General features: G+C 44.2%; 1 protein-coding gene across 1 annotated transcript; it reads left to right on the top strand.

Annotated features, from left to right (window-relative positions):
- Positions 1 to 10,826: 10,826 nt before the first annotated feature.
- On the top strand, positions 10,827 to 20,261 carry SAYSD1 (SAYSVFN motif domain containing 1). Its single transcript, XM_081094898.1, has 2 exons — positions 10,827 to 11,479; positions 18,059 to 20,261. Exons 1-2 carry the CDS (start codon positions 10,943 to 10,945, stop codon positions 18,401 to 18,403), a joined length of 882 nt encoding a protein of 293 aa, XP_080951024.1. The 5' UTR covers positions 10,827 to 10,942; the 3' UTR covers positions 18,404 to 20,261.
- The last annotated feature ends 5,549 nt before the right edge of the window (positions 20,262 to 25,810 follow it).

Below are 25,810 nucleotides of genomic sequence, written 5' to 3'. Positions count from 1 at the left end.
CCTGCTGATTTTCACAGCCAGCTATTATTTGGGCACCTCTTCCTGGCTCTGGTGCTCTGGGCTGTGGAGCATAGCATGGGGTTGAGACTGCTCCTTAGGGGTAACTCTGGCAGCTGAAATATCCTTCTGAAATCTCAGCCACTGCCCATGGGAGCAGGGCAAGCCTTTTTCACATCTCCACTCTTCCTACCTGTCTCAATATGACTTCTTCTGTAAATCCTTTGTTATAAGATTTCTATTCAGCTTGTCTTCAGTTGGTTATTCTATATTTTAGTTGTAATTCCAGTTTGGTCCTGGGAGGAGATGAGTATAACATCCACCTTATCCACAGCTATCTTGGATGTCCCCTGCTTACCCCAACAAAAACATTTAAGAAAGAACTCAGATAGGAAATCTTTTTTCCACAGAATATAAATCTAGAAAATTCACACACAAGTTGGAAAGAGGCCAAGTGTTGGGTAGGAAATGCCTCACTTCCCCTCCATCACTTCCACCTTACTGCACAATAATGCTCCCCAGTGTCCAGAGCATTGAAATGACTAACAGCTGAGCAGGCAACAACCAGGCAGAGTTAGGGGCCCTGGCAGTGTTCCTACTAGTAAGTAATGAAGGGGCCAGCTTTGCCTACAAGCCTCAGCAGCAGCTAATGCTGTTAGGATGAAAGATGGGTTTAGTTGGGCCCCAACCTCGGTGTTCAGGCCAGACTCTAGGTCCGTGGCTGGAGAGAAATGCAAGGGCTGAATCAAGAATTAGCAGGGAAAAGGCTGAGTAGCTGACTTTGTTAAAAATCAGGAAATACACTACTGTGGGTATGTGTGCATGTAATTTAGCAACACAACCTGTTTCTTGAAAGAACTTAAAGGGCAAATGCTTGCATTCCTTTTAACTTTATTCCTATACATCTGAAACATACAACAACTATTGCTTTCTTTATGGGCATTCTCAATTTGCAAAGAGATTCTCCTTCAAATACTTTTAGATAATTTTAAGGAGAGTTTTAGGATGGGATTTACACATAGATAATCTTTGCTGTAATTCTATGGGCTTTGTCTGATCATCTGTCCTGCAAGTCACAAGAAGCATTTTTCTGAGCATCAGAGCTAAGCACAACAGAACTCAAAATAGAACAATGTGAGGCAAGTCAGATGGGCAGGAGACTGTCACAACCTGAGGTCTTGGATGCTAAAGGGAGTTTAGATGATAGAAAAGAGGGTAATGAGGAAGCATCAGATAGCGGGATCAGGTGGGACTGGGAAACCAGCAAAGACCACTGAGGTCTTCTGGAATACAAGATCCTTGTCATTACAGGGAGGGGAGGGGGAAAGAAAACGGCAAAGCTCAAACCAGCAGTCGCTGTCAGAAGTGGACCCCAAGCCAAAAGCAGATGTGGGCAAGCGGTCATGCGGCAATACCTTCTAATGCAAATAAGTGTAAGACAGTAATATAAAGAAATGAACTATCATCAGAAATACTTATTGTCTACAGCAGTACCCAGCAATTACATAACCTCGCCAGCTTTCCTTCTCTGGCCTCAGTCTCCCCATATTTCAATCCCTGGCCTGGAGTGGTACCCCTCCTCTGCTTCCTCAGACTTCCCTGTGTAATTGTCTGTTCATGTTTTTGTCTCCCCAACTAGACCTTAAAGTCCTCAGGGCTGGGGCTATATTTTATTCATCTCTATATCCTCAAAGCCTGGCACAGGCTGGCATATAGCAGGTGTCTGAACAACATTTGTCGACTGAATGGTCTCTAACGTCCTTGGAGGACAGTCACAATGACTGGACCAGTCATTTGGATTCTGTCCTCCACAGAGCCCCGCATAAAGCGTGGGCCAAATCACCTTCCCAGCTGTCCCGAACAGGCTGCTTCAGTCGAAGCTCTGTGGCCCTCCCCTTCCCTTCCTGTCTCTTCCCTTCACTTCTTATTCCCATCGCCAATATTATCCTCCTTGGACTGTCTAAAGCCCTGTTTTGCTTGCCTCAAACTTCACGACAAGGGGCTCCTAAATGTGAAATACCAACCAGCCCTCTGGTTTACTTCCTCTCTGCAAGCAAGTCCATAGGCCTTACATAGGTCTTGTGTAGGTCTTACCTTAGATTCTCTGGGAGATAACGATTTGAATGGAAGGGTTTAAGTGGGGAAATGTTTTGATGGTGGAGCAGGAAGTGAGAAAGGAAAGAGAAGAAAGATGATATAGGATGCTTTAATGAGCAGGTACTGCTGTGGGTTCATTCCTCCTGAGGACTCCTGGGAGACTCTGCTCAGCACATCTCAAGGTCATCCCCCCCAGGGAGTGAGGAAGCTGGAGTACTGGTCCACCAAATCCTATTCCAAACTGGCTGAAGGCTATTTGAGGGGTGGGGGAATACTCTCCCAGAACTGCTAGTCTGCCTCATGCACTAGCTGAACACACTCCTGCAGCCAGACAGTCCAGATGCTTGTGGAAACAAGCTATCAGCACGTACAGCAATAGTGAGGTCTGAGGGGATATGGACAGTGGCACCAGCAGCGTATTTGACACATTCTTAGCCTGATGACCCAAGGTCTTCCATTCTCTCCTCCCAGTTGGCTCGACTTGGACTGAAACAAAGTTCTCCAGTTGGAAGAGATTCGGCAGTCATCTAGGTTAACCAAACCCCGCTTCAGCTCCGAAATCGTCTAAACATTCCTGACAAGTGCTCAGTCAGTCTCTTAGTGCCAGGAAACTCACTGTTCTGAAAGGCAGCCCATGCATTTGATGTTTTTTAGTTGTTGAAAAAAAATGTTTTAATATATTTTACATTTGTCACCTTGTACATTTCAATTGTTGGCCTTAGCCTGCCTTTTAGAGCTCCACAGAATGATTCTCCTCCCCCATTCGCAGTAGCCCTTTTAATAGAGTTCCTAAAACTAACTGGCATGTTTTCACTATGACTCCTCACTGGCCCAAATCGTCCACTGCCTTCACCATTCTTACTACAATATGATCTCTAGACCAGCCATTCCCAATCGAGGCCAAATTTGCCTCCCAGGAGACATATTTGGTTATTACAAAAATAGCAGGGAGTGCTACCAGCAACTATGGGTTGTGGCCAGGAGGCGACTAAGAATCCTACAAGACACTGGACAATACCCACAACAATTATCTGGCCCAAAATGTCTAAAGTACTAAGGCTGAGAAAACCCTGCTACAGACACATCATTATCCAGGCTGCTCCCCTCTGGACTTTCTATGAGTTGTCATATATAAAGCACAGTGCTCAGAACTTGGCATGTGGTACCTGCGGGAACAGGGACAAAGAGAGCATGAGAGCATGGGGATTTTCTCTCACTAGACAATGGAGATGACTGTAGCAGCTAAAGCAACCACCATGTAAGGCCCCTCCTCTTCAGTGTGTAGTCAGGGAAAATCTCCAAGTCCTACTGAAACAAACTGCTCTCAAGTCAATAGTTAAGAAACAAACACAAAGCTATAAAAAATATACATGCAAATTTAGAAGGTAGTGTTCCCTCTGAACATCTCCACAATCCTTTAATCATAGTAAATTGAATAAAATTCCTTTCTTTTTTACCCTAATGGAATTCTTTCAAATTTTCATCACTTGAAAATATGATAAGTTGCCTTTTATATACTTTCATCCAGGCCACTTCTGAAAACATCAGACAGACAGGCCAATGTTGATCTATTTCTTAGCACTTTTTTAAAAAGGCTGTGTTGTCCAGCTATGGATTCATTTAATTGTAGCTTACATTTATTTATTTTATGTAAGAAAACACCAGGCCGAGATGGTTTTACTACTAAGTCCTATCAAACATTCAAAGAAAAGTTAATTCCTATTTTATTTAAACTGTTCTAGAAAATGGGGGGAAGGAGGGGGGAAAGATAATCCTAAAATCAAAACCTTTCAAGCACAGTACATGAAAAGAAGAAAATTATTGGAAAATCTCATTAATGAACTTAGATGCAAAATTCCTTTAAAAAATACCAAGTTCAAACTAGCTTTGAATTTTATATTTTATAAAGTGACTGAATTTTGGAGAACTAAGATAGCAGTGTAGGTAAATGCTGGTGCTCACTACCTCTCACAACCACATCAAAATTATAAATAAAATACAGAATAACCATTATTCAGAACTGCCTGAAATGTGGCTGAATGGAAGTCCTACAACTAGAGAAGTAAAGAAGAAAGCACACTGGGACTGGTAGGAGGTGTGGAGTCTGACAACTATGTGTGGTGTTTTTTGTAACTGGGAGGAATATTTTGGCTGCAGACGCCTCCTGTGAGGAGCAAGGGGTCCCAGCCCCACAACAGAACCCGAGCCCAGTGTTCCAGAGCTGGGAAGAGAAGACCCCCATAACTTTGGGCTATAAAAACCAGTGGGGATTGTGGCTGAGTGACAAGGAGGTTGCTGGAGTCCCAGGCAATTTCTCTTAAAGGGCCAATGCAGACTTACTTGGACTCATTCCTCTGAGCATGGCTTGGAGAAATCTAGGGGCATACAGAGAGGAGCTGGATTGTCTAGCATCGGGGCAAGAACTTGGGGAGGTTTTCTCACAGACAGGGGTGCTCTCAGGGTGAGTCTCCATCAACTTGGCCCACACTGTTTACTCCACCCTGGTAATTCCCTGAGACCCCACTCCATCTAATTTGCAGCCTCACCCAAGCTATTTGCAGTGGCTGTCCTGGCTTAGGCTTCAGACTTCCCTAAAATCTCTCATACAAGCAGCAGTTGGCATCAGCATGCTCCATACCTCTCAATAAGAGGCCCAAGACCTGGCACTAGCAGCAGGTTGGCCTCTCCTGGGTACTTCCAAACCCAACACAAGTAGCAGCCAGCTGCAGATCACTCTGTAGCCCCTGTTGGGTGGCTCGAGGAAGTGGCTGACTCTGCACCTCCCCAAAGGCCAAAGCTAGTACACCTTAGCTTCGGATTACACCACATTAAAGTTCTACACATCCATGTGCGACACACTAAGGGGCAGACTCAGTGAGCACCAAAGCCCCACTGAAGCAACTCCTGCTCCATAGGGTGTCTCCTACACAGCAACTCTTCCACTGTAATCACAGCTGGTCCTCATAGCTAATTGGCCAAGAGTCAATTCCTACCAGTGATGCCAACAGCAATCAAGGCTCAACTACAACAGGACAGTGCACACAGCCCACACAGTGGCACACCTAGCTCAGCTGACTGGGGTGGCTGAGGCACTAGGCCCTACAAGACACCTACTACACAAGGCCACTCAACACTTCCAGGAAACATAGCAGCTACCTAATACATAGAAACAAACACAGGGAAGCAGCCAAAATGCAGAGACAAAAAAACATGTCACAAATGAAAGAACAGAAGAAATCTCTAGAAAAAGAATTAAATGAAACTGAAGTAAGCAAACCTCTGGATATAGAGTTTAAAACAATGGTTATAAAGATGCTCAAGGATCTTAATGAGAGCTTCAAGGGACTTAGTGAGAATTTCAAGAACCTTAGTGAGAAAATCAAAGACATGAAAAAAGACCAGTCAGAAATCAATCATATAATAACTGAAATAAAGAATAATTTACAGTAAAGAAGATGCTGAGAATCAGAATCTGCGATTTGAAATATTAGGAAGCAAAAAGAGCAACAAAACAAAGAAACAAACAAAAACAATCAGAAGAGTATAAAGAAGAAAGAATCCAAAAATATGAAGATAGTGCAAGGAGCCTCTAGGACAACTTCAAGCGTACCGACCAAAAGGAGAAGAGAGAGATAGCAAGATATTGAAAACCTATTTAAAGAAATAATGACAGAAAACTTCCTCTACCTGGTGAAAGAAATAAACTTACAAGTCCAAGAAGCACAGAGAGCCCCAAACAAGAGGAACCCAAAGAGGCCTACACCAAGTCCCATCATAATTAAAATTTCAAGGTTTAAAGACAAAGAGAGAATCCTAAAAGCAGCAAGAGAAAAGCAGTTAGTTACCTACAAGGGAGTGCCCATATGACTGTCAGCTGATTTCTCAAGAAACTTTGCAGGCAGAAGGGAGTGGCAAGAAATATTCAAAGTGATGACTAGCAAAGACCTACAACCAAGATTACTCTATCCAGCAAAGTTAGCATTTAGAATTGAAGGTCATATAAAGAGTTTCACAGATAAGAAACAGCTAAAGGAGTTCATTACCACCAAACTAGTATTCCATGAAATGTTGAAGGTTATTCTTTAAGAAGAGGAAGGAGGAGGAGGAAGAGGAGAGAGGAGGAGTAGGAGGAGAAGGGGAAAAATATGACAATAAAATGGCAATAAATACATATCTATCAATAATTGAGTCTAAAAAACAAAATAAACAAACAAGGAATCTAATGAACAAAATAAACTGATGAATAAAACAGAACCAGAGGCCTGGAAACATGGAACAGACTAATGAACCTCAGAGTGAAGAGAGAAGGGGAGGTGCTGGAAGAGATTAACCAAAGAACTTATATGCATATATGCATTACCTATGGTCACAGACAATAAGATGGTGAAGGTCTGGGGTGGGGCAGGAACTGGGTAGAGGAAGGCAATGGGGATAAAAAAGAGGGACATCTGTAATACTCTCAACAATAAAGATTAAAAAGAAATAAAGTCACTGAGTTTTGTTTATTCCAAGAATGTAGGGTAGTTTAATAGAAAATCTATTAAAGTTACTCACTGTATTAATAGATTGAAGGGGTGGGAAGTATTCAGGAATGGACCACAGGCACACAAAGAAACATTCTTTTTCTTGAGTAGTGACTATGTATTGGTTACCCTTTTCTGTATAAACAAAAAAACCCACAAAATTTCTGTGATATAAAATAAGCATTTATTTTTCATACATTTTTGGGTAAGTTGGGGTCAGCTGTTTCAGGTTGGGCTCAGCTGGGCAGCTCAGCGTTAAACTGCAGGTCTGCAGGTCAGCTGGGTGACTATATCCATGTGACTCATTATTCTTGGACCAGGTGGCTAGCTGTTGCAAGTTCATCTCATGGCAGTGCAAAGTAAGTATTCAGAGGGTGCCCCCAACAGGACAAACACACTTCATGCCCCTGCTTGCATAACATCGGCCATCATCCCACTGGCCAAAGCAACCTGAAAGGTGCAGTTCAAATAGGGTCCTACCCAGTGTGGCTCAGTGGTTAAAGCATCAGCCTGCAGACTAAAGGGTCTCAGGTTTGAGCCTGGTCAAGGGCATGTACCTTGGTTGCAGGCTGAATCCCCAGCCCCGGTCGTGGCGCATGGGGGAAACAATCAATCAATGTGTCTCTCTCACATTGCTGTTTTTCTCTCTCCCCCCCCGCCCCCCTTTCACTTTCTAAAAAACAAAACAAAACAAAAAAACCCACAAAAAATCAATGTAAAAAATATCCTCAGGTGAGGGTTAACAAAAAAAAAAAAAAGTCAAGGAATGGGGAATTATACTCTGTCCTTATATACCATCCCTTGCTGGTTTCCTTATGGCATGGATGTAAGGAAGAGTGAAAAATTGAGGCCAAAGACTGAATATCACCTGCATATAGGTATTTTAGTACTTACAACTTACAAATATGATATACATGTATACACATAATTTATGTACAAAACATTTCATAATAAAAATTAAATTTACACATTATAAGTACACTTTGAGACCCTGCTTATTTACTAGTCTCATAACCTTATCCAAAAAGGAAATGAAGTTAGTTCAGTAGGAGTTGTTTTTTCATGATCATCTCTACTGTTTCCCATTCTTTCAACCTCTTCCAAAAAGAATTTAAAGAGGTTTACAAAGCATTGAGAAAAAAATAAATTTACAATAAATCAGAAAACAAAGCAAAGGGGAAATAAAGTTTACCAGAGCAAGATGGGAGCTGGGATGACAATTGCATTGGGCTGGATAGTCCCCATTTGCTCTTCTAGATTCTCCCCCCACCCTTCTCCTCCTGCCCTCTGCTCCTTTAAGGGCTCTCTTGTCTCCAGTTTCTCCTATAGCTACAGGTCTTTCTGGGTTCTGATGATGACTCTGTCCTCTTTCTGCGTAAGGCCTAGAGGCTGGTAACACTTCCTGTGAACCATCCCTTGCTGGCTTCCTTAATCCTTCCATACGTTTGTAACTTAACTTCTTCATGAAATTCTCTTTGGGTAACCCTTTTAAAGATGCCATGTTTCCTGTCAGGGACCCTGATTGCAACAGGCCACAAATCGTATGCCTTAAGTCTAATGCCTACTAGGAGACCATAAATACAGCTCCAAGGTCTCAGTGTGATTATCCAGTGGGAAACACAATCAATGAGAGACTCTCTAATCCTTCAAGAGAAGCAGATCTACTGCCTCTCTGTGCCCACTTCTTCTATCTGCAGGGTAAGATGGCCCAGCCTTTGGCAGCAGTCTCTGCCCTGACTATCCTCAGTCTGGATGCCCCACAGGAGGGCTGAACGACAGAGCCATTGCACGTGCCGTGTCCTGGGATGCTGCCGTGGTGGAACCTGGCACCTGGAGGATGCCAGTAAAATCCTAGGTGATGCCTGGCTCACCTTCCTTGGCTTTCCTTCCATCACACTTTATTTTATTTTTTAATCCTCACCTGAGGATATTTTTTCATTGATTTTTAGGGAGAGCAGAAGAGAGAGGAAAAGACAGAGAGAAACACTCATGTGAGAGAAACACATCGATTGGCTGCCTCCTGCACAAGCCCCGACCAGCGCCCAGGCTGGGGAGGAGCCTGCAACCAGAATGGAACCCAGGACCCTTTCGTCCGCAGGCCGATGCTCTATCCACTGAGCCAAACTGCCTAGGGCTCCATCACTATTTAAACAAATCTACACAAGTTGTGTTTTCTATGATACCTGTCTGTGACTTCCTGGAGTTGGGGGTCCACCTACCCCCTTTACCTGATAAACTTTTCTTTTTGTACCAACAGATCTGGGCCCAAGACACTGAAAGGGGATTTCTAGAATAAATGTATAAACTGTAAAAAACAAAGAGAAAGAGAGAGAGAGCGCGAAGCAGACCTACTCCTGACACCAAGATGGGCAAGAAATTTTCTCTGTGATTGCTCAATGAGAGGTCATCATAGTATAATGACCACATCCTTTCCTGTCTTACAAACTATCTCTAATTATTCAGGGCTCAGTCCTAAAATATCTTCTCTGCTATCCACACTCACTCTCTAGTTATCTCATCTAGTCTCACAGCTTTAAATAACATATATATCCATATATATGCTAATGACTCCCAATATGTATCTCCTGTCCTGAATTTTAGTTTTTACTATCCAATTGCCTGCATTGGATGTCCAATAGGCATCTCAAACTTTTGGCATGTCCAAAATAAAACTATCTATCTTTGTTCCATAATCCTCTCTTCTTGATCTTCCCCCATTTCAGGAGGGGGTCCCAGCATCAATCATTTGGTTGCTTAGGGTGTGTGTGGGATGGGCGTGTGGCAAAAATCTGTCATCCCCCCCCACCCCCCCTTTTTTCTAAAAATCCATCATCCTTGATTCATTTTCCTCACACTCCACATTCAATCCATCTGCACATTATGCTGGTTCAAATCTTCAAAATATATTCAGAATTTGGCAATTCTCACCACTTCTCTCACTACCCCTCTAGCTCCAAGAGTCACAGTCTCTTTTATATTACTGTATTTTCCCTCCTACATTTGCACTATTCCATGGCTCCACCTCCAGCAGCCAGTGCAAGTCTTTAAAAATGTCAGCCCTGGCTAGTGTGGCTTAGTTGGTTGGAGTATCGTCCCACACACCAAAAGGTGGCGGGTTCGAATCCCGGTCAGGGCATGTTCTATCCCTGGTCAGGGTGCATGCGGGAGGCAGCCAATTGATGTTTCTCTCCCATATCAATGTTTCTCTTTCTCTCCTTTCCTCTATCGGAAATCAATTCTTAAAAAGGTCATATTATGTCATCTCCTGCTCAGAATCCTCTAGTCATTTACTATCACATTCCAAATGCACCACAAGGTGTCTTACATGATCAGGCCCTCGATACCTGTGCATCTTTATTTTCTATCATTCTTTCCCACCTCCCCTCTCCTCCAGTTCTCTTGGCTTCCCTGATGTTTTGGGACCAGGTCAAGCACACTACTTGAGGTCCCAGGATCTTTGCACTTGCTGTTTTCTCTAAGACACTATTCTCCACATATCTGAAGGTGTCACTCATTTCATTCAGAGCTCTGCTCCAACAGCAACTCCTCAACGAAGTCGTTTCTGGTCATTGGCTCCAAACAGCGCCGCCATTCCTGTTCCTGACTTTACTCTTCTTCAGAGCACTAATCAGCACTGACATTGCATTGAATGTAAATAGGCAGTTATGCATTTGGTTGTCTGTCTTTCCACTTAGAATGTAAGCACGGAGAAAATACATTGGTTTTGTTCACTCCAGCATCTCCAGCGCCAGGTACAATACCTGGCACATAGCAAGCTCTTAATATTTGCTGAATGAACAAAAGACCCCATTCTAATTTTCATTGCTTGACTCAAACTCAGCAAGATCCAAGAAATATGTGAGTCTCAATTATGTGAGTGGCACTAAACTAGATACTTAGAGCTTTAAAAGTATACCTAGCAGTCCCTGACCTGAATTGTGAACTTCTGGAAGGTGAGGAGTGACTGGGAGAGGGCACAGGGGGCCCTCAGGGTGCCGGAAACGTTCTATTTACGTAATTACAAACGTATTGAGCCATACACTTACAGATTTGTGTATTTCATTTTAAGCTGCACCCCAATAAGTTTTAAATCTTACAAGCATTTTTGTCCTATTGTGGCAGAAGCTTGTCACACAAAGGAAGAAATTTGAGAGTGGGGGAAGGAATTTAAACTACTTTGTAGGACAAAGATCATGTAAGACACCTTGTGGTGCATTTGGAATGTGATAGTAAATTTGGAATTTATTGTCAATTAGAGCCACCTTTTTCAACCTGGCCCCTGCTACAGCAAGCTTCGCCTGTTGGGGAGCAGATCCCGAGGTGAGATGGAGCACATGAGAGCCACCCCCACCCCCACCACCCCCCCCCCACCCCGCCGCAGGAGCCTGGGGCTAGAGAGAGGAAGGATGGAGCAGTCCTACGCTTTAGATTCTTCACCATGTGCCCGAGGAGGTGGACACCGCACGCATCCACTACGTTTGGAGGGGCATCAGCACAGACAGCCCACGGAACGTCACAAAGCCGGCGCACGCTGGAGCCCGGCGCCCAGTGCGCACGCTCAGCACCCAGCCGCGCTACGCAGGCGCACTGCGGCCCGGCGCCGGGCTGCGCGAGCGCAGCTTCCCGGCGGGCTCCCAGGAAGCGAGGCGCGCGCCATGGAACAGCGGTTAGCCGAGTTCCGAGAGGCCCGGAAACGGGCCGGGCTGGCGGCCGAACCCAGCACTTGCAGGCAGAGCGCACAAACCTCGGGAGAGAAGGCGGAAGCAACTGCCACTCCAAAGTCAGCCCCAGGCTGGCTAAGACGGTTCCTGGTGTGGAGACCGAGGCCCGCGAGTGCCCCGGCCCAGCCCGGCCTCGCTCAGGTGAGAGAAGGGAGGCCTCGCTGGGGACCTGGCTTCGGGGCCGCTGTCGTGGCTCCTCTGGAAACTCCGGCTGAGGCTCCGCCCCTTCCACCACGTGGTGGCTTTCAGGCCCCGCCCCCGTGAGGAGCAGACTCGGGATGGAGGAGCGGCCCCGCCCACACGCCCTGGCCCACAGGCCACGCCTCCTCTGGTTTCACCGGGGCCTTTGCTGGAGGGGGCGGGGCCTTCGCTGGAGGGGGCGGGGCCTCAGGCGCCTCCCACCTGCTCCCGGGCTGGGCCTTGGTCTCTCTTTGTCACCCCAGTGATAAGTGGATTTGACAACTTCTTTCCTGCAGCTCCTGATTCCAGGTGGGAAGCGAAGGTCTAGGACAGCGATTTTCATTCTTTTTCACCTCATGGCACACAATTACTAAACTTCTGTGGTACACCAAAAAACATGTTTTTGCCGATCTGACCAAAAAAAAGGTGTAATTTTGATTCATTCACAACAGATAGGCTGTTGTCGTGTTGGCTGTTGTCATTTTTTTAAAATATATTTTATTGATTTTTTTACAGAGAGGAAGGGAGAGGGATAGAGAGTTAGAAACATCGATGAGAGGGAAACATCAATCAGCTGCCTCCTGCACATCTCCTACTGGGGATGTGCCTGCAACCCAGGTACATGCCCTTGACCGGAATCGAACCCCGCACCTTTCCACAGGCCAACGCTCTATCCACTGAGCCAAACAGGTTTTGGCGTCATTTTTAAAATTTTACAATCTAAGGGGAAAGAGGTCAGTGCCCCTAAGTAGTCAGGTATTGCATTGAAAAAATTCTTGCCGCCACCTCTCATCCTCCCCGTTGAAAGTCTGTTGAAAGTCGTTGGAAGCCTCTGGTCTGGGGTCCTGGAAGAAAGCTCCTCTGCCCTTGAGTTATTAACAAGGAGTTGAGTTATCGTTGTGACACCCTGTGGCGCTCAGAAACCTCTCCACAACCGTGTTGAGCCACAGCCCTCCGCTAATGGAGGGTGAAAGGTCTAATTAGATGCTGATTAAAAAGTGGCAGCAATTAAGGCTTCATTTGACTTTGCACCTGAATCACATGTAGCCAGTAACCCACGTTTGAATACAAAACTTGCAAAAGTGTGGTGGCTGTAACTGCCAGAGGTGGCATGCCCTTGTGCGCCGCCATTGAACTAGACTAGCAAAACGTTCAATACTGAATGTTGAAGGTGAAAACAGTATTCAGTATGATAGCGTTCTCGCCTTTTAATCCTTTTGGTAGCTCTTATTCTGCAGATGAACTTGATTCACATCCCTGTATCTTTCTCTAGTTTTCACTCATGAATAAAGTGGCCAGGTGAGCTGCACATGAGATTGGAGTATCTAAGGGGGAATACAGGACAAAATAGCAAGGGAAAAATCAGTGCTTTGAGACCATCTGTGGCATGGCCTTTGTACCTCAGATGTGTAATAAGAGCCAAAAATTCCTTTTGAAATTTAAAATGTTCTGGAGCAGAAGTGTACCTTACTCCCTTAATTTTTTGTTATATTAAGTTCATTTATTATTGCACAACATCTGGTTGGGTTTTCTTTCAATCCTCACCTGAGGATATTTTGCCATTGATTTTTAGAGAGAGGGAAAGACAGAGAAATATCGATGTGAGAGAAACACATTGATTGGTTGCCTCCTGCTTGAGCCTCAACCAAGGCCTGAGCCGGGGAGGAACCTGCAACCGAGGTACGTGCTCCTCATTGGAATTGAACCTGGGACCCTTCAGTCTGCAGGCCGATGCTCTATCCACTGAGCCAAACCAGCTAGGGCCACAACATCTGGTTTTAGGGATTTTTTTTTTTAAAAAATCATGAATTGTTACTTAAGTTTGATATGTTCTCCATGACAGGCAGGGTTCTAACTGACTCCCAGAAAAGGTGCTGTAGGGTTCAAACAATCCATTTTCTTGCATGCAGTTTGTCTCAGGGTAACTTTATTGTCAATTAGAACCCCCTGAGCACAATTACTTAAGATTTTAGAATCCACTTCCCCTACCCTTTTTTCTCCCTGCAGTTAAAAAACGATGTCTAATCCACACATTGAGTTTCTGACCGTATGTCTCATTATCAGAGGAATCTGAGGTCACTGAGTTGGACCCAGAGAATCTGAACTTGGAGAAAGCTTCTGCTGTTAAAAACCCAAAAGCTGGTGGCCTGACCGCAGGATGAGAGGAAGTGCTGGACCTGCAGTTGGTTCTTATTAATCAAGCTGTTTCTGTCCTAGGCTCATTTTCATGCACTCACTTATCATTCCTGGGGTTGCTCTGGTGTGACAATTCTCATTACATTTTTTTTCTAATTTATAATCCATCTCTGCCTAATAATTTTGGTGGCGCACAGTGGCATGTCAGATATATTAAGCCTTCTATTTGTAATTTTCAGTAGTCATTGATAAGGAAGCGAGCACGTCCTCCTTCCCCCACTCTCAAATTTCTTCCTTTCTGTGACAAGCTTCTGCCACAATAGGACAAAAATGCTTGTAACTTCTTTTAATCCTGTAGAAACCCTCTGCCTCTCTCCCAGGCATATCTCCCACCAGCCACCGGGCACTATCTAGTCCCAGGGCCTACTGCCCACACCTGGCTTGCAACTCCTCACCTCCAACCCTTGGCTCAGGTTGGCCCACTCCTCAGATGTGCTTTTCCTTTGGAGTCACCTGGCTAAGCACAGTCTTTGCATCAGCCTCTCAAATCCAGGAGTCACCTTTTTGTGTCTTCCTTTCCCTCACCACCACTCAGCAAAATCCTGTCATGTGCCCACTGTGTTCCAGCTACTGCCCTCAATCTGGGGGGACACTGAAAGCGACACACAAAACGCTGCTCTCACAGAACCAGCTTTTGGAGAGGAGACAATGAAAGAAGAGAATGGTGAATGCTATGAAAGGGGAATGAGGAGCAGACACTGTGCTAGTGAACTGGGGTGAGGGGTGCCGAGCGCTGCTTTAAATTGGGTAGGCAGGCAGGACCTCACCAGGAGGTGGCATTTCATAAGAAGGAGCCACTCGTGCAGAAACCTGGGGACAAGGCCAGGCCACCTGTGGCGTTTTTGCTGAGGTGTATAGGAGCAGAGGGAGCCAGCCAGGTGACGGGAGGGGACGGGCATTCCTCTCAGAGGGAACTACTAGCACAAGTGCAGAGGCCCGGAGGTGGGACGCGGCTTGGTATCGGGGAATGGGAGCATCTTCCCTAAACTGCCGACACGTGCTGTGAGACCACAAACCCTCCCACTGCCACACAACAGAAGGTGCCCTGCAACTGGAACAAAGGCAAGCGAGGCTGAGGACGTCCCATACCCCTCCTCTCCTTTCTTTGTCCCTTTGCCAGTTCCTTTAATCTTCCCCACTTCTAGCTCTTTACCCTCCCCTTTACCCTCCCCCACAAAGGCTCCTAAGGAAGTAATGCGGGTTTTGGAGGGAGACCATTCTCAGATCCTAGACCAGCCTCATCTCTGCCTATCACCTGGTGTGTGACTTGAGGGGAGTTACTTACGGTCTCAGTGATCCCTTACCAGTAAATTGGGAATACCAGTGCCTGCCTGGATTGCAGGAGATCAGGCGTTTTGAAGGCACTCAATAAATAAATGATGGTGCAAGCATTATTTTTATACTCCCTCAATAGTAAAATTCAGTTTGCTATGAATTTCAAGTCATACACATTCAAAATGTATTCTGTATCCATCAGTCCATCATTTCTCTCTGACATCTGGGTCACCACCTTAATCTCTGCCTGGTCCTCTCTTACTGGGCCCCCTGCTACTAACAATTTCCCTACGTCTACCCTCGCAGCCCATTCTCTACCTGGCAGCCAGAGTAGTCTTAAATATAAATTGATTATATTAGTTCCCACTAAGACCTGAGGGATTTCCCTATTGTGTACACTGTCAAATCAGAAAGGGACCTTTTTCTATTTAATAAATGTCTGTTGGGGTGGGATGTTTGCTGATGATATGTTAAGGGCCTTGACTGAAAAGGTAATTACAGTATTGATGTTAAAAAAAGAAGGGTCTAACAAAATAGAATTTCTGAAGCAATATAAATCAGATGATCTGTATTTTTTTTCAATCCTCACTTGAGGACATGTTTTTATTGATTTTTAGAGAGAAAGGAAGGAGGAGAGAGAGAGAGAGAAGAGGAGGGGAGGGGAAGGGAGGGGAGGGGAGGGGAGGGGAGGAAGAAAGAGAAATGTGAGAGAGAAACTTCTTTTGGTTGCCTCTTGCACGTGCCCCAACCAGGACCGAACCCACAACTCAGGTATGTGCCCTAACTGGGAATTGAACCAGTGACCTTTCAGTGTACAGGGTGATGCTCCAACCAACTGAGCCACCTGGCCAGGGTGATCTGCATATTTTATTGAGACCAAATATAGTTGTGATCCCTTTTAAAATGAAGTGAAGAAAAAAAAAAAGAACATCCTAAAAAAATAAAATGAAGTGAAGAAGAGGAGATATAACTGAAGAAATGAACTAAAAGTTCTTCTGTGGATTGAGAACCTATGTGTGGGTGCTGTTTGGCTCTGGAGACAACCAAGGATAATATATGGCAGTCTGTATCTTCACGGTGACAATCTAGGGTAACAGGTGACCTATATTAAGAGACACTTCAGCCCTGGCCAGGTGGCTCAGTTAGTTGGAGCTTCGTCCCCTACACCCAAAAGGTTACAGGTTTGATCCCCGGTCAGGGCAAGTATGGGAAGCAACCAATTGATGTTTCTCTCTCACATCGATGTTTCTCTCTCTCTCTCTCCATCTATCTATCTATCTATCTATCTATCTGTCTGTCTATCTTTAGCTTTTCTCTTTTTTCCCCTCTCTCTAAAATCAATAATCATATCCTCAGGTAAGGATTAAAAAAAAGATACTTCAGTATTATTTTACCTCGGGTTTATTATTTTTTGAGACAGTTTCTTTTTAATAGTCATCTGTGTATTATTGTATTGTTTGTTCTCCACCCCAAGTCCAGTCTCCTTCTATCACCAGTTACCCCCCTTTACCCTCTCCTGCCCCCCCCCCCCCCGCCCTTTCCCTCAGGGAAATCACCATACTGCTGCCTGTGTCCATGAGGTTTTTTTCTTTGCTTATTCCCTTCACCTTTTCCACCAGCCCCTGACAGCTGTCAGTCTGTTCTCTGTATCTGTGTCTGCTTCTGTTTTGTTTGTGAGTTTAACTTACTAAAACAAATAAATAAAAAAGACACTAGCTGAACAGTTTGGTGCTCAGTGAGAAAGAGCCAGCCGGTGCTCGGAAGGCTGAGGGCACCTTCTCGGTGGTGGAGAAGGTCGAGGCATGCACAGCGTACCAGTCATGCCTGCCTGGAAGGAAGGCAAGGAGCCGAGGCATGGAGAGGACCAGAGGCGATTCCAGGCCAGACGGGCAATGGCCTCGGCAGTGAGACCAGTGGAACTGGAGTAGAGGGTTCATTTGTACAGTTGCAGATTGTGCTGTGCAGGAAACTTTTTAGACTGTTTTTCAAATGGTAAGTCATGACCCTTTAGTAAGTGGTGACATCAATTTAGAGAAATCTAGTCCTCTGTTAAAATAAAAAATAGGATAGAAAATAACAGCTTCATATGATGTGAAGATATTTGTTAATTTGTGAAACTTTTTTCTATTACATATACACATACGCACATACATATACATATACATATACATATACATATACATATACATGCATGCTGGGTCACAGTATAAAATGTATCTTTTATTCTAGGTCAAACCCAAAGAGGTTTGGAAAAAATACTGGAGTAGAGACCCAGCTCCCTAAAATGGCCTAAATCCCCGTGTCTCCCGTTAGCACCAGCACAGCGGCCTGTGTATTGGCATTTCTATCTGTTGAATAAATGGAAGGCCTTGGATTGCAGCCCAAAGAGTTTAAATTTTAACCTCTAGGCAATAAAAATTTGTTGAAGGCTTGTGAACAGGAGGTTGATGGGTGTTTTAGGAGATTCATTTAGCAGCTGTATGTACACAGGATGGCGTGGGGAGGGAGGAGATAGGAGGCGAGAGCCCGCTTAGGAGGCAGTGCCTTGGCCTGGGGATGTATAGGATGGGAAGGTTGTAGCTGTAACAGCAATTTTTATTTTTGAATATGTAGAGGGGGTTTTCTTTCCTGTTTCTGGTGTAGTCCTCATTTTAGAATCATGTCACTCAAAATTTTAGCTCATCTAATCAAATCAACTACCATATCGATTCTGTGTGAAGCATAGGCGTGGCTGTTGCATTACCAATGACTGGGGGCTTCTGTGTGGGGCACACATTAGCTCTTGTTAGCAGCAGACTCCTCTGAGGAAATGCCTCCCACAAAGGGAACCCATCTGAGTGCTGTAGGGTTTTCATCGGGTCATCTCACTAAGTGCTGACCGGTTTGGGGCCGGTCGGAGCAGGGCACAAGAGCTCTTTGGGAGATGATTGTTTTAGAGAGCAGGGCAAGGAAATAGAAATCAATGAGCCAGAAGCCTTCCGGGGACAATGAGAGCTGCCTCTCCAGATTGGTTTTCATCCTCTCAGCCTCATTACCCTTTATGTTTACCTTTGCTTGTTTGTGTCCTAGGAAGCCGCTCAGCCTGGGAGCAGCACGTCACAGCCCCCACGGAGGACAGCCGTTCCCCCACCGTTGCCGCGGGACCAGTCCTTCCTGACCAGCATCACCTTCCTGAAGGTTCTTCTCTGGTTGATCCTGCTGGGACTGTTTGTGGAACTGGAATTTGGCCTGGCTTATTTTGTCCTGTCCTTGTTCTACTGGATGTATGTCGGGACACGAGGTCCCGGGGAGAAGAAGGAGGGAGAGAAAAGCGCCTACTCTGTGTTCAACCCGGGCTGCGAAGCCATCCAGGGCACCCTGACTGCAGAGCAGTTAGAGCGCGAGTTACAGCTTAGACCCCTGGAGGGGAGATAGGAGCAGCTCTGCTGCACGCCTTGGCCCTCCTAGCCCTTGGCCGTGGACTTGTGGGGTTGATCAGGTGCCCCAGACTAAGGACAGCTTGCAGGCTAGTCCTGTGACCGCGCAGTTCTACCTGTTTTCCCTGATCTGCTGCAGTTTTATCTTTGAACTTCTCTTTGGTTTTGGTGAAATTCCCTGAAAGATACTCACCGTGTATTTGATGCAATTATAAAAATTACATACTGGAGAGGAGACCTGTTTGTGTCCTGATTTTGAGAGATGGTTTAAGAGCACTACAGAGGCACTGGGGAGCTGACTGTGAAAATAGCCAGCCGTTTGTTGTGATGGTCAGGTCCATGGGACTGTACACTAAAAGTAAATGTTCTCTGTAAGTCTTTTCATAGTTCTGGCATTTTTTCCCCTGGGAAGTTTAAGTTGAAAGTTTTGTTTTTTTCTTTCTGTTTTGAAGGAAGACGAGAGAAGACAAAGTCCTGGGTGATCTGTGGGGAGGGATTTCACCTGGTCAATATGGGCAGATTTGATAAATAGTTATTAATGATGAAGTCAGCCGGAAAAAATTCTCGAGTGTGTACAGAGGGCAGCCCTGGAAGCGGAATCCAGACTCGCTGGCTGCGTGGTGGCTTCCTGTTTAGAGAGAGCAGTGCCTCTGCCCGTGGGCCTCTGGTGAGAAACTGTAAATAGAGGTAATAGGTTTGCTTTCAGTGTTCCCTCTCCTTCCGGTACAGAGTTAGAGTTTGGGTTCATTTAAATTGAGCAAAGGAAACCATTAAAAAGTTACTGAGGAGTAAGAGGACTCTAGTTTTAAAGCAATAGTGTTTTCCAAACTTAAGATTTTAAGCAATTAATGATTCCTCAGCAGATTTCCCACTTCAGAATTCAGTTATTAATTCTGATACTATGAAAGTAACTTTAATATCTATGAGATATTATTAAGTAATGGAGGCCTTACTATTAATTTTTTCCATTTTTGCCTGATTTATTTATTACAGCAGAATCTCAGCTCAATTTAAAGTTAGCTTTTGTTCATTGAATGCCAGCACTCTGATAGGTGCTTGAGATATGATAATGAGAAAAGCAGACATACCCCAAGTTCTCCGAGCATACAGTCTGGCCAGGAGTGGGGTGGTGGACAAAATAAAATAAGCGTGTCCAGTAATAGAGAGAGATAAGTTTAGTTACAGAAGGAGTACAGAGGAGATGTTCTCAGTTGTCACATTTTGTGGCCAACTAACCCCAGGGGTTTCAGCCATTGCTGAAAACTCTGCTATGCATTGCTCCTCTCGCCAGCCCTTTGCTGACTGGGTGTTTGACTGTCCCTCAGAGTCAGCCAATTGAGCAGAAAGTCCCTTTAGCTCATAAGGAAGGCTTTTCTTTCATGACTTCTGTCTGAAGTGGGTCTGTAGAGAGTATGGGAAACAGAATCCCTACCAAACATGCAAGTTTTCATTATATTGAAGACCAGGGGTCCTCAAACTTTTTAAACAGGGGGCCAGTTCACTGTCTCTCAGACCGTTGGAGGGCCGGACTATAGTTTAAAAAAAAACTATGAACAAATTCCTATGCACACTGCACATATCTTATTTTGAAGTAAAAAAACAAAACGGGAACGAATGCAGTATTTAAAATGAAGAACAAGTAAAGTTAAATCAACAAACTTACCAGTATTTCCATGGGAACTATGGGCCTGCTTTTGGCTAATGAGATGGTCAATGTCCGGTTCCATATTTGTCACTGCTAGTTGTAACAAGTGATGCAAGTGTGCATCAGTTAGTCTAGATCTGGTTGGAGATTTCAGATGTTTCATTCTGGAAAAAGGCTCTCCTAACTTCAAAAAAAAAGGCCCTACTAACTGAAAAAAAAAAAAAATAGACCTCCTAACTTAAAAAAAAACAACCCTAACTTGTTCTTACCTTGGTCCTCAGGCAGCAGCAGGCTCTGCACAGGCAAGCTCGTGACTCCTCTGATCACACCCCAGACTGAGAGGAGGAGTTGAGAGACAGAGAGAAGGAGGGGAGTCAGAGAGTGCGGCGCACATTCCACACATGTGTACTGGGGCCAAGGACGAGTCGGCTGCTAAGCAACAGGCAGCAGTGGCAAAAACACCCAGCGGGCCTGATAAATGTTTTCGGCGGACCGCATGTGGCCCACAGGTCGTAGTTCGAGGACCCCTGTTGAAGACGCATGATTTGGTCTTCTGATTGATTTTATTAAGGCTTTCTTCATTTCCCTGATATTTTTAAAATATATTTTTATTGATTTCAGAGAGGAAGGGAGAAGGAGAGAGGAATAGAAACATCAATGATGAGAGAGAATCATTGATTGGCTGCCTCCTGCACACCCCCGACTGGGGATTGAGCCCAAAACTGAGCAGGTGCCCTGACCAGGAATCCAGCCACAACCTCCTGGTTCATAGGTTGATGCTCAACCACTGAGCCATGCCAGCCATGCTCTGAGAATATCAGGCATTTTCCTGATATTTTACTTGGGATTTTTCATTTTATAAAAGCTAAATTCAAGGAAGAAATATTTTTTAAAAATATGTTTTTATTGATTTTTAGAGAGAGAGAGAGAGGAGGGGAGAGGGAGAGATAGAAACATTGATTGACGCTCAACCAACTGAGCCACATGGGCCCAGGGTAGAAGAAATATTTTTGATCAATGAGCATTGTTCTAGGACAGAATTAATTTGCATTTTAAGACTATAATTCACCCTTTGTAATACTTTAAGCAATAAAACTAAAAAAAAAAAAAAAGACTATAATTCAGACTTTCCCCTAAAACAAGGTGCCTGTAACTCTCAATTAGGAACATCGGATTCAGTGACTAATCCCAGCAAGGTAGAGACTTCTTATAAGTGTAGAAGAGAATAGCTTATGAGTGGACCACTAGTGCTCTTTGGAAATGTCACTGTTTTTTTCATGAGGCAGAGCCTAGGTTGCCTGAAGCCCCTCTTTCTTGGGATTTTCTGGGAACTGTTTGTCATTTCTCCTTGCTCATTTCTTCTCAAAGGTTGCATAATGCCAGGATTAACTTCTAGGAAAAGTGGGGTGTGAACCAATTAAATGCTTGGCGGGGAAGAGAGGAAGGGACTATATGTGTTTGCCATTCTGACCAGACCATTAAGCTTTAGGTGCGATCTTGATTTCCAGAATTTAGAAAGGCCTTTTCTCTGAGAATTTCCACGCAGGCCCTGACCATTAGCCCAGCAAGCAGCCTCCTTAAAAGGCTTCTCTGTCATCAAAAAACTTGAACCTCAGAGCTGCGTGTAGTCCCCACGAGAGCTGAGTGTAGGGGTGAAGTTGTTTCTCTCTGAATCTTACAAGTACGTTGGCTTTTGCTCATCTTCACATTGTCCCATCTTGCCTATTCACAGGAGCTATTAAGAGAGCTTCTACTTGGAGGGCTGGAAGAGACCCCAGAATGCCATCCAATGGCCCCCCGGTCTTGGGCAGGGCTGCATTTATTCCTTGACTAAATTTGTCCCTCCTAGTGATTCCTGAAGAAGAAGAATCTAGACCAGCCGTGGGCAAACTACCGCCCGCGGGCCGGATTCCGCCCGTTTGAAATGAATAAAACAAAAAAAAAAAGACCGTACCCTTTTATGTAATGATGTTTACTTTGAATTTATATTAGTTCACACAAACACTCCATCCATGCTTTTGTTCCAGCCCTCCGGTCCAGTTTAAGAACCCATTGTGGCCCTCAAGTCAATTTGCCCAGCCCTGCTCTAGACACAAGAGTCAGTCTCTTCCAGGCAGTTCTTTACCCAAAGAACTTGAGCCGCCCCCCTAATCGCCACCCCAGGGTGTGCTTATTCTATCTCGGTGGACGCTGAGGGTCCTCCAGCTGTGAGCCATCTCTCTCAGTGCCCTCCGTTCTTCAGGCTAAGCTGTCTCAGTCGTGCGTCTGGGACAAGCACTTGAACTGAGGGCTCCAGGTCTGGGTAGGATGAATCACAATTCTGAAAAAGCTCTGGAGTCTTACCAGTGATGACTGAGGCATTTATATTTTGTGCTATGAGGATTGTGCTTTGAGCCTTGGCAATCTGTACATTAAGAGTAAGCTCACAAGCTGTACAAAAAAAAATTAGGAAGTTACACAGTTGGTAGAGCCAGTAATGCTCGGTTGGGCAGAAGAAAGTAAAATTCTGTGTGTTTTTGTTTCCTGCCACTCACACTATTAACCTATTAACCATCAAATATCTGTGGGCTCCCTGGGCTTGCTGCTGGGGACACCTAATGAGCTTCTGCTGTTGAGTCCGCTGTGAGAGCCAGGACGCGGGTGGGGCTGGGATGCATGGAGCATCCTGCCACCAGGGGGTTGCAGAGAGCTGCCGCTGTGCGTCTCTTCCCATCACACTTAAAAATTCTTGTAAGATGGAAAACCCACTCCGCCGCTTTTTCAGATGGTCTTTTCACTTTAAGATTCACAGAGGAAAGGGCTCCTCAGAGGTCCTGGAAAGGCACAGAAAGCTGCCAGAGTGACTTATACACACATCTTTAAGTTAAACAACAGCCCCTGTAGATTCAGCAGTCGAGGGGGTTAGCCCTGTGCTTATCCAGAGCTGAGCTCTGTGGGGGGGAAAGGCTAGGAACTTACACAGCCGGCAGAGAAACTTGATCCCTAAGCCAAGAGAGTAACATTTGAACTGTATGCTTTGGTTTCTGTCACATACTTTTATTTCACAACAGTGGAGCACTGGGTTAGATGAAGACTTGAATCTCTCTCCAAAGGCTGAGAGAGAAGGCAAGGTGAGTACACAGAGGACCACACTGTAGGGCATGTAACACAGTATAGGTGTTTGTAAAGGTAGGGTGTGGGGGGAGTCATCAGATCTCAAGTCTGTACTACCTAGGATTATCACTTTTATATATTAAAAAAAAAAAAGCTGGGTTCCCTTAAGTGATGGATGAATGTTTTGCAAAGTGTGGTCTGTGGGCACTTACATGGGAATCTCCTGTGGTAATGTTAACATGCAGATCAGGGCCCCACCCAGACCCACTGACCCAGATGTCTAGGGAGAGGGCCCTGAGAATCTGCATTTTAGCAACCTCCCTGGGCTAATCTTTAGCTTGCTAAAGGTTTAGAGCCCCTGACATAAACCATAAATGTTAAATAGGAGGAAAACAGTATATATTAGACCCAAGCCTAGAAAGATGGCTGCGTATTTTATTATCTTTTTATAAATACGTTTCCATTGATTTCAGAAGGGAAAGGAAAGGGATAGCTAGAAATAGCAATGATGAGAATCATCGATGGGCTGCCTCCTGCACGCCCCCTACTGGAGATCGAGCCCACAACCCGGGCATGTGCCCTGACTTGACTGGGAATAGAAGCATGACCTCCTAATTCATGGGTCAACGCTCAACTACTGAGCTACACCAGCCAGGCTGAATGTGTACTTTAAATGGGGGTAACAAAGTTTTCTATTTTCAAACTGTTTATTCAGAACATCATCGCTACATAGATGGCTTTAAAATGATGAGGAACTCACTCCAAAGGCTGTATGGCAATTAAAGGTGCTTTATTTCTGACGTTTTCTTTAAATACAATTATTACAAGAAGGAAACACTTTATTTTAGAATATTTTGGAATTATGGAAAAGAACAAAGTATTTTAATTTTGCACTTATGTGCATGTATTTCAGAATTCAAAACGTTAATAAGTGATGAAGCTCCCACCCATTGCCATGCTTGCTCTTTCTCAAGCTCACAAATGATAATACACTCTATCCACTATTCTGCCCTTTGCTTTCTATTTTCTTTGTTATGTTTTCGGGTTTTATTTCCATGCACAAAGTTTTTATGGGAGAGAGTGGCATGATCCAGTTTTCATGGTTAAAAGACCACCTGGGCTCTCATATGGAGAGCAGATACTCTGTGTCATTCATCTGCCCTTCCATCTGTCCACCACCTGTCACCTGTCCATCCATCCATCCATCCATCCATATGGGTCATCTGATTTATGAAAATATTTACATATTTTTATTCAGCCATCTTTTAAGATTTTACTAACAATATTGACATTATGGCAAAATTATTGGCTTATGAAGTATATTTATACATTCTACCATTTTTGTTAAAGTGGAATGTTTTAATTTGGGGAAACCAATGATATTAGTAATCATGATAATTAAAAAGCAAGTCAGAATATCCTAAAAGTCAACACAACAAAAATTACAAACATTTTAGTAAAAGAACTAAATAAAACCTGTAACAATTTGTTTCCAGAACTAATACGCTTATGCATTCATCAATTTAACTGTTTTGGACAGCATTTTACTGAACAACTTTTTTCTGAATTTATTCTTTCACCAATGAAAGAATTACAATCCATAAACATGACCAAATGAGGCATAACAATCTACTAACTAGTACCTGTTCTTTCAACTTATATGAATCTATCAGATCTTTCCCTATCTATTTATCTATCTATCAATCTTCAGCCATTTATCTGTTTGGGATCTGGTTCATTATTGTTATTTTTAAAATTCTAATATACTTTATTCAAATTTCAGTTGTTCAGTATTCTCTACAGCAATATCGAACTTTTTTTTTTCTGGTTCAATATTCCATTCTGGGTTATGACTTCCAATGAAGAGAATCAAAGCCTGACGGTGTCTACTGTGGGCTTTGGCAGAGCACCTAATCTTTGCCAGGCCTGGTGCTGAGCTTGAGAGCATGCAGTCGAGGCCCCTTTTCTCATGGAGTTCACAATCAAATGGGGAAGGCGGTCCCAAATCAGTTACAATACTGTGTGGTATGCACCATGAGAACATGATGTCTAAACAAGAACCAGAGCCTAGAAAAAGGATATGGGGGTCAGGGAGGGCTTCCTGGAGGCAGTCATGTCCTGATTTCGAAGGAGCATCAGCCCCTCGGGAAGAAGGCAAGGACAAGGAGGTGCATTTCAGACACAGGAAATCAACCTGGTAAAAAGGTGGTAATCATGACGGAGACTAGCATGCTTGTGAAAGTGATACATTCTGAGGATTTCTGTTATTCCTTCCAACTAGTTGATGTACATCTGCATATGTCTGAAAGTTATTGATTTTAATATATTAATATCATTCCAGCTCTTGCCTTTTCATGAATTTTCTTACTAATTATAATGATTTTCAAGTTGATTCTCCTGGATTTTCCACATAGATAATTATTTTCTTTTCAAATAATATAAAATTTAGCCCCCCTTTTTCTAATTTTTATATTTCTTGTTTTTTTCCCTTTATTTAATGACATTGACTAGGATATCCAAGAAAATGATAAGTCAGAATCACAGTCAGTGATATCTTTGGCAGATATCTTGTTCTTGACTTTAATGATCATGCTTCAGTATTTTTCCATTAAGCATGATGTTGCCTTTGAGTAAGTGGGTGGATCTTATGGAATTATTCACCTGTAC

This window comes from Myotis nattereri, assembly GCF_964212035.1.
Source record: "Myotis nattereri genome assembly, chromosome: 6".
NCBI classification, from domain to species: Eukaryota; Metazoa; Chordata; class Mammalia; order Chiroptera; family Vespertilionidae; genus Myotis; species Myotis nattereri.
Note: the sequence above shows the minus strand (reverse complement) of the source record. Positions and strands in the feature narration are given on the sequence as shown.

Bases quoted from the DNA above. Each gene is read 5' to 3' on its own strand.
- SAYSD1 (XM_081094898.1), top strand. From the start codon at position 10,943: ATGGAGCACATGAGAGCCACCCCCACCCCCACCACCCCCCCCCCACCC. The intron at 11,480-18,058 runs GTGAGAGAAGGG...TTTGTGTCCTAG, and splicing joins CCCAGCCCGGCCTCGCTCAG to GAAGCCGCTCAGCCTGGGAG.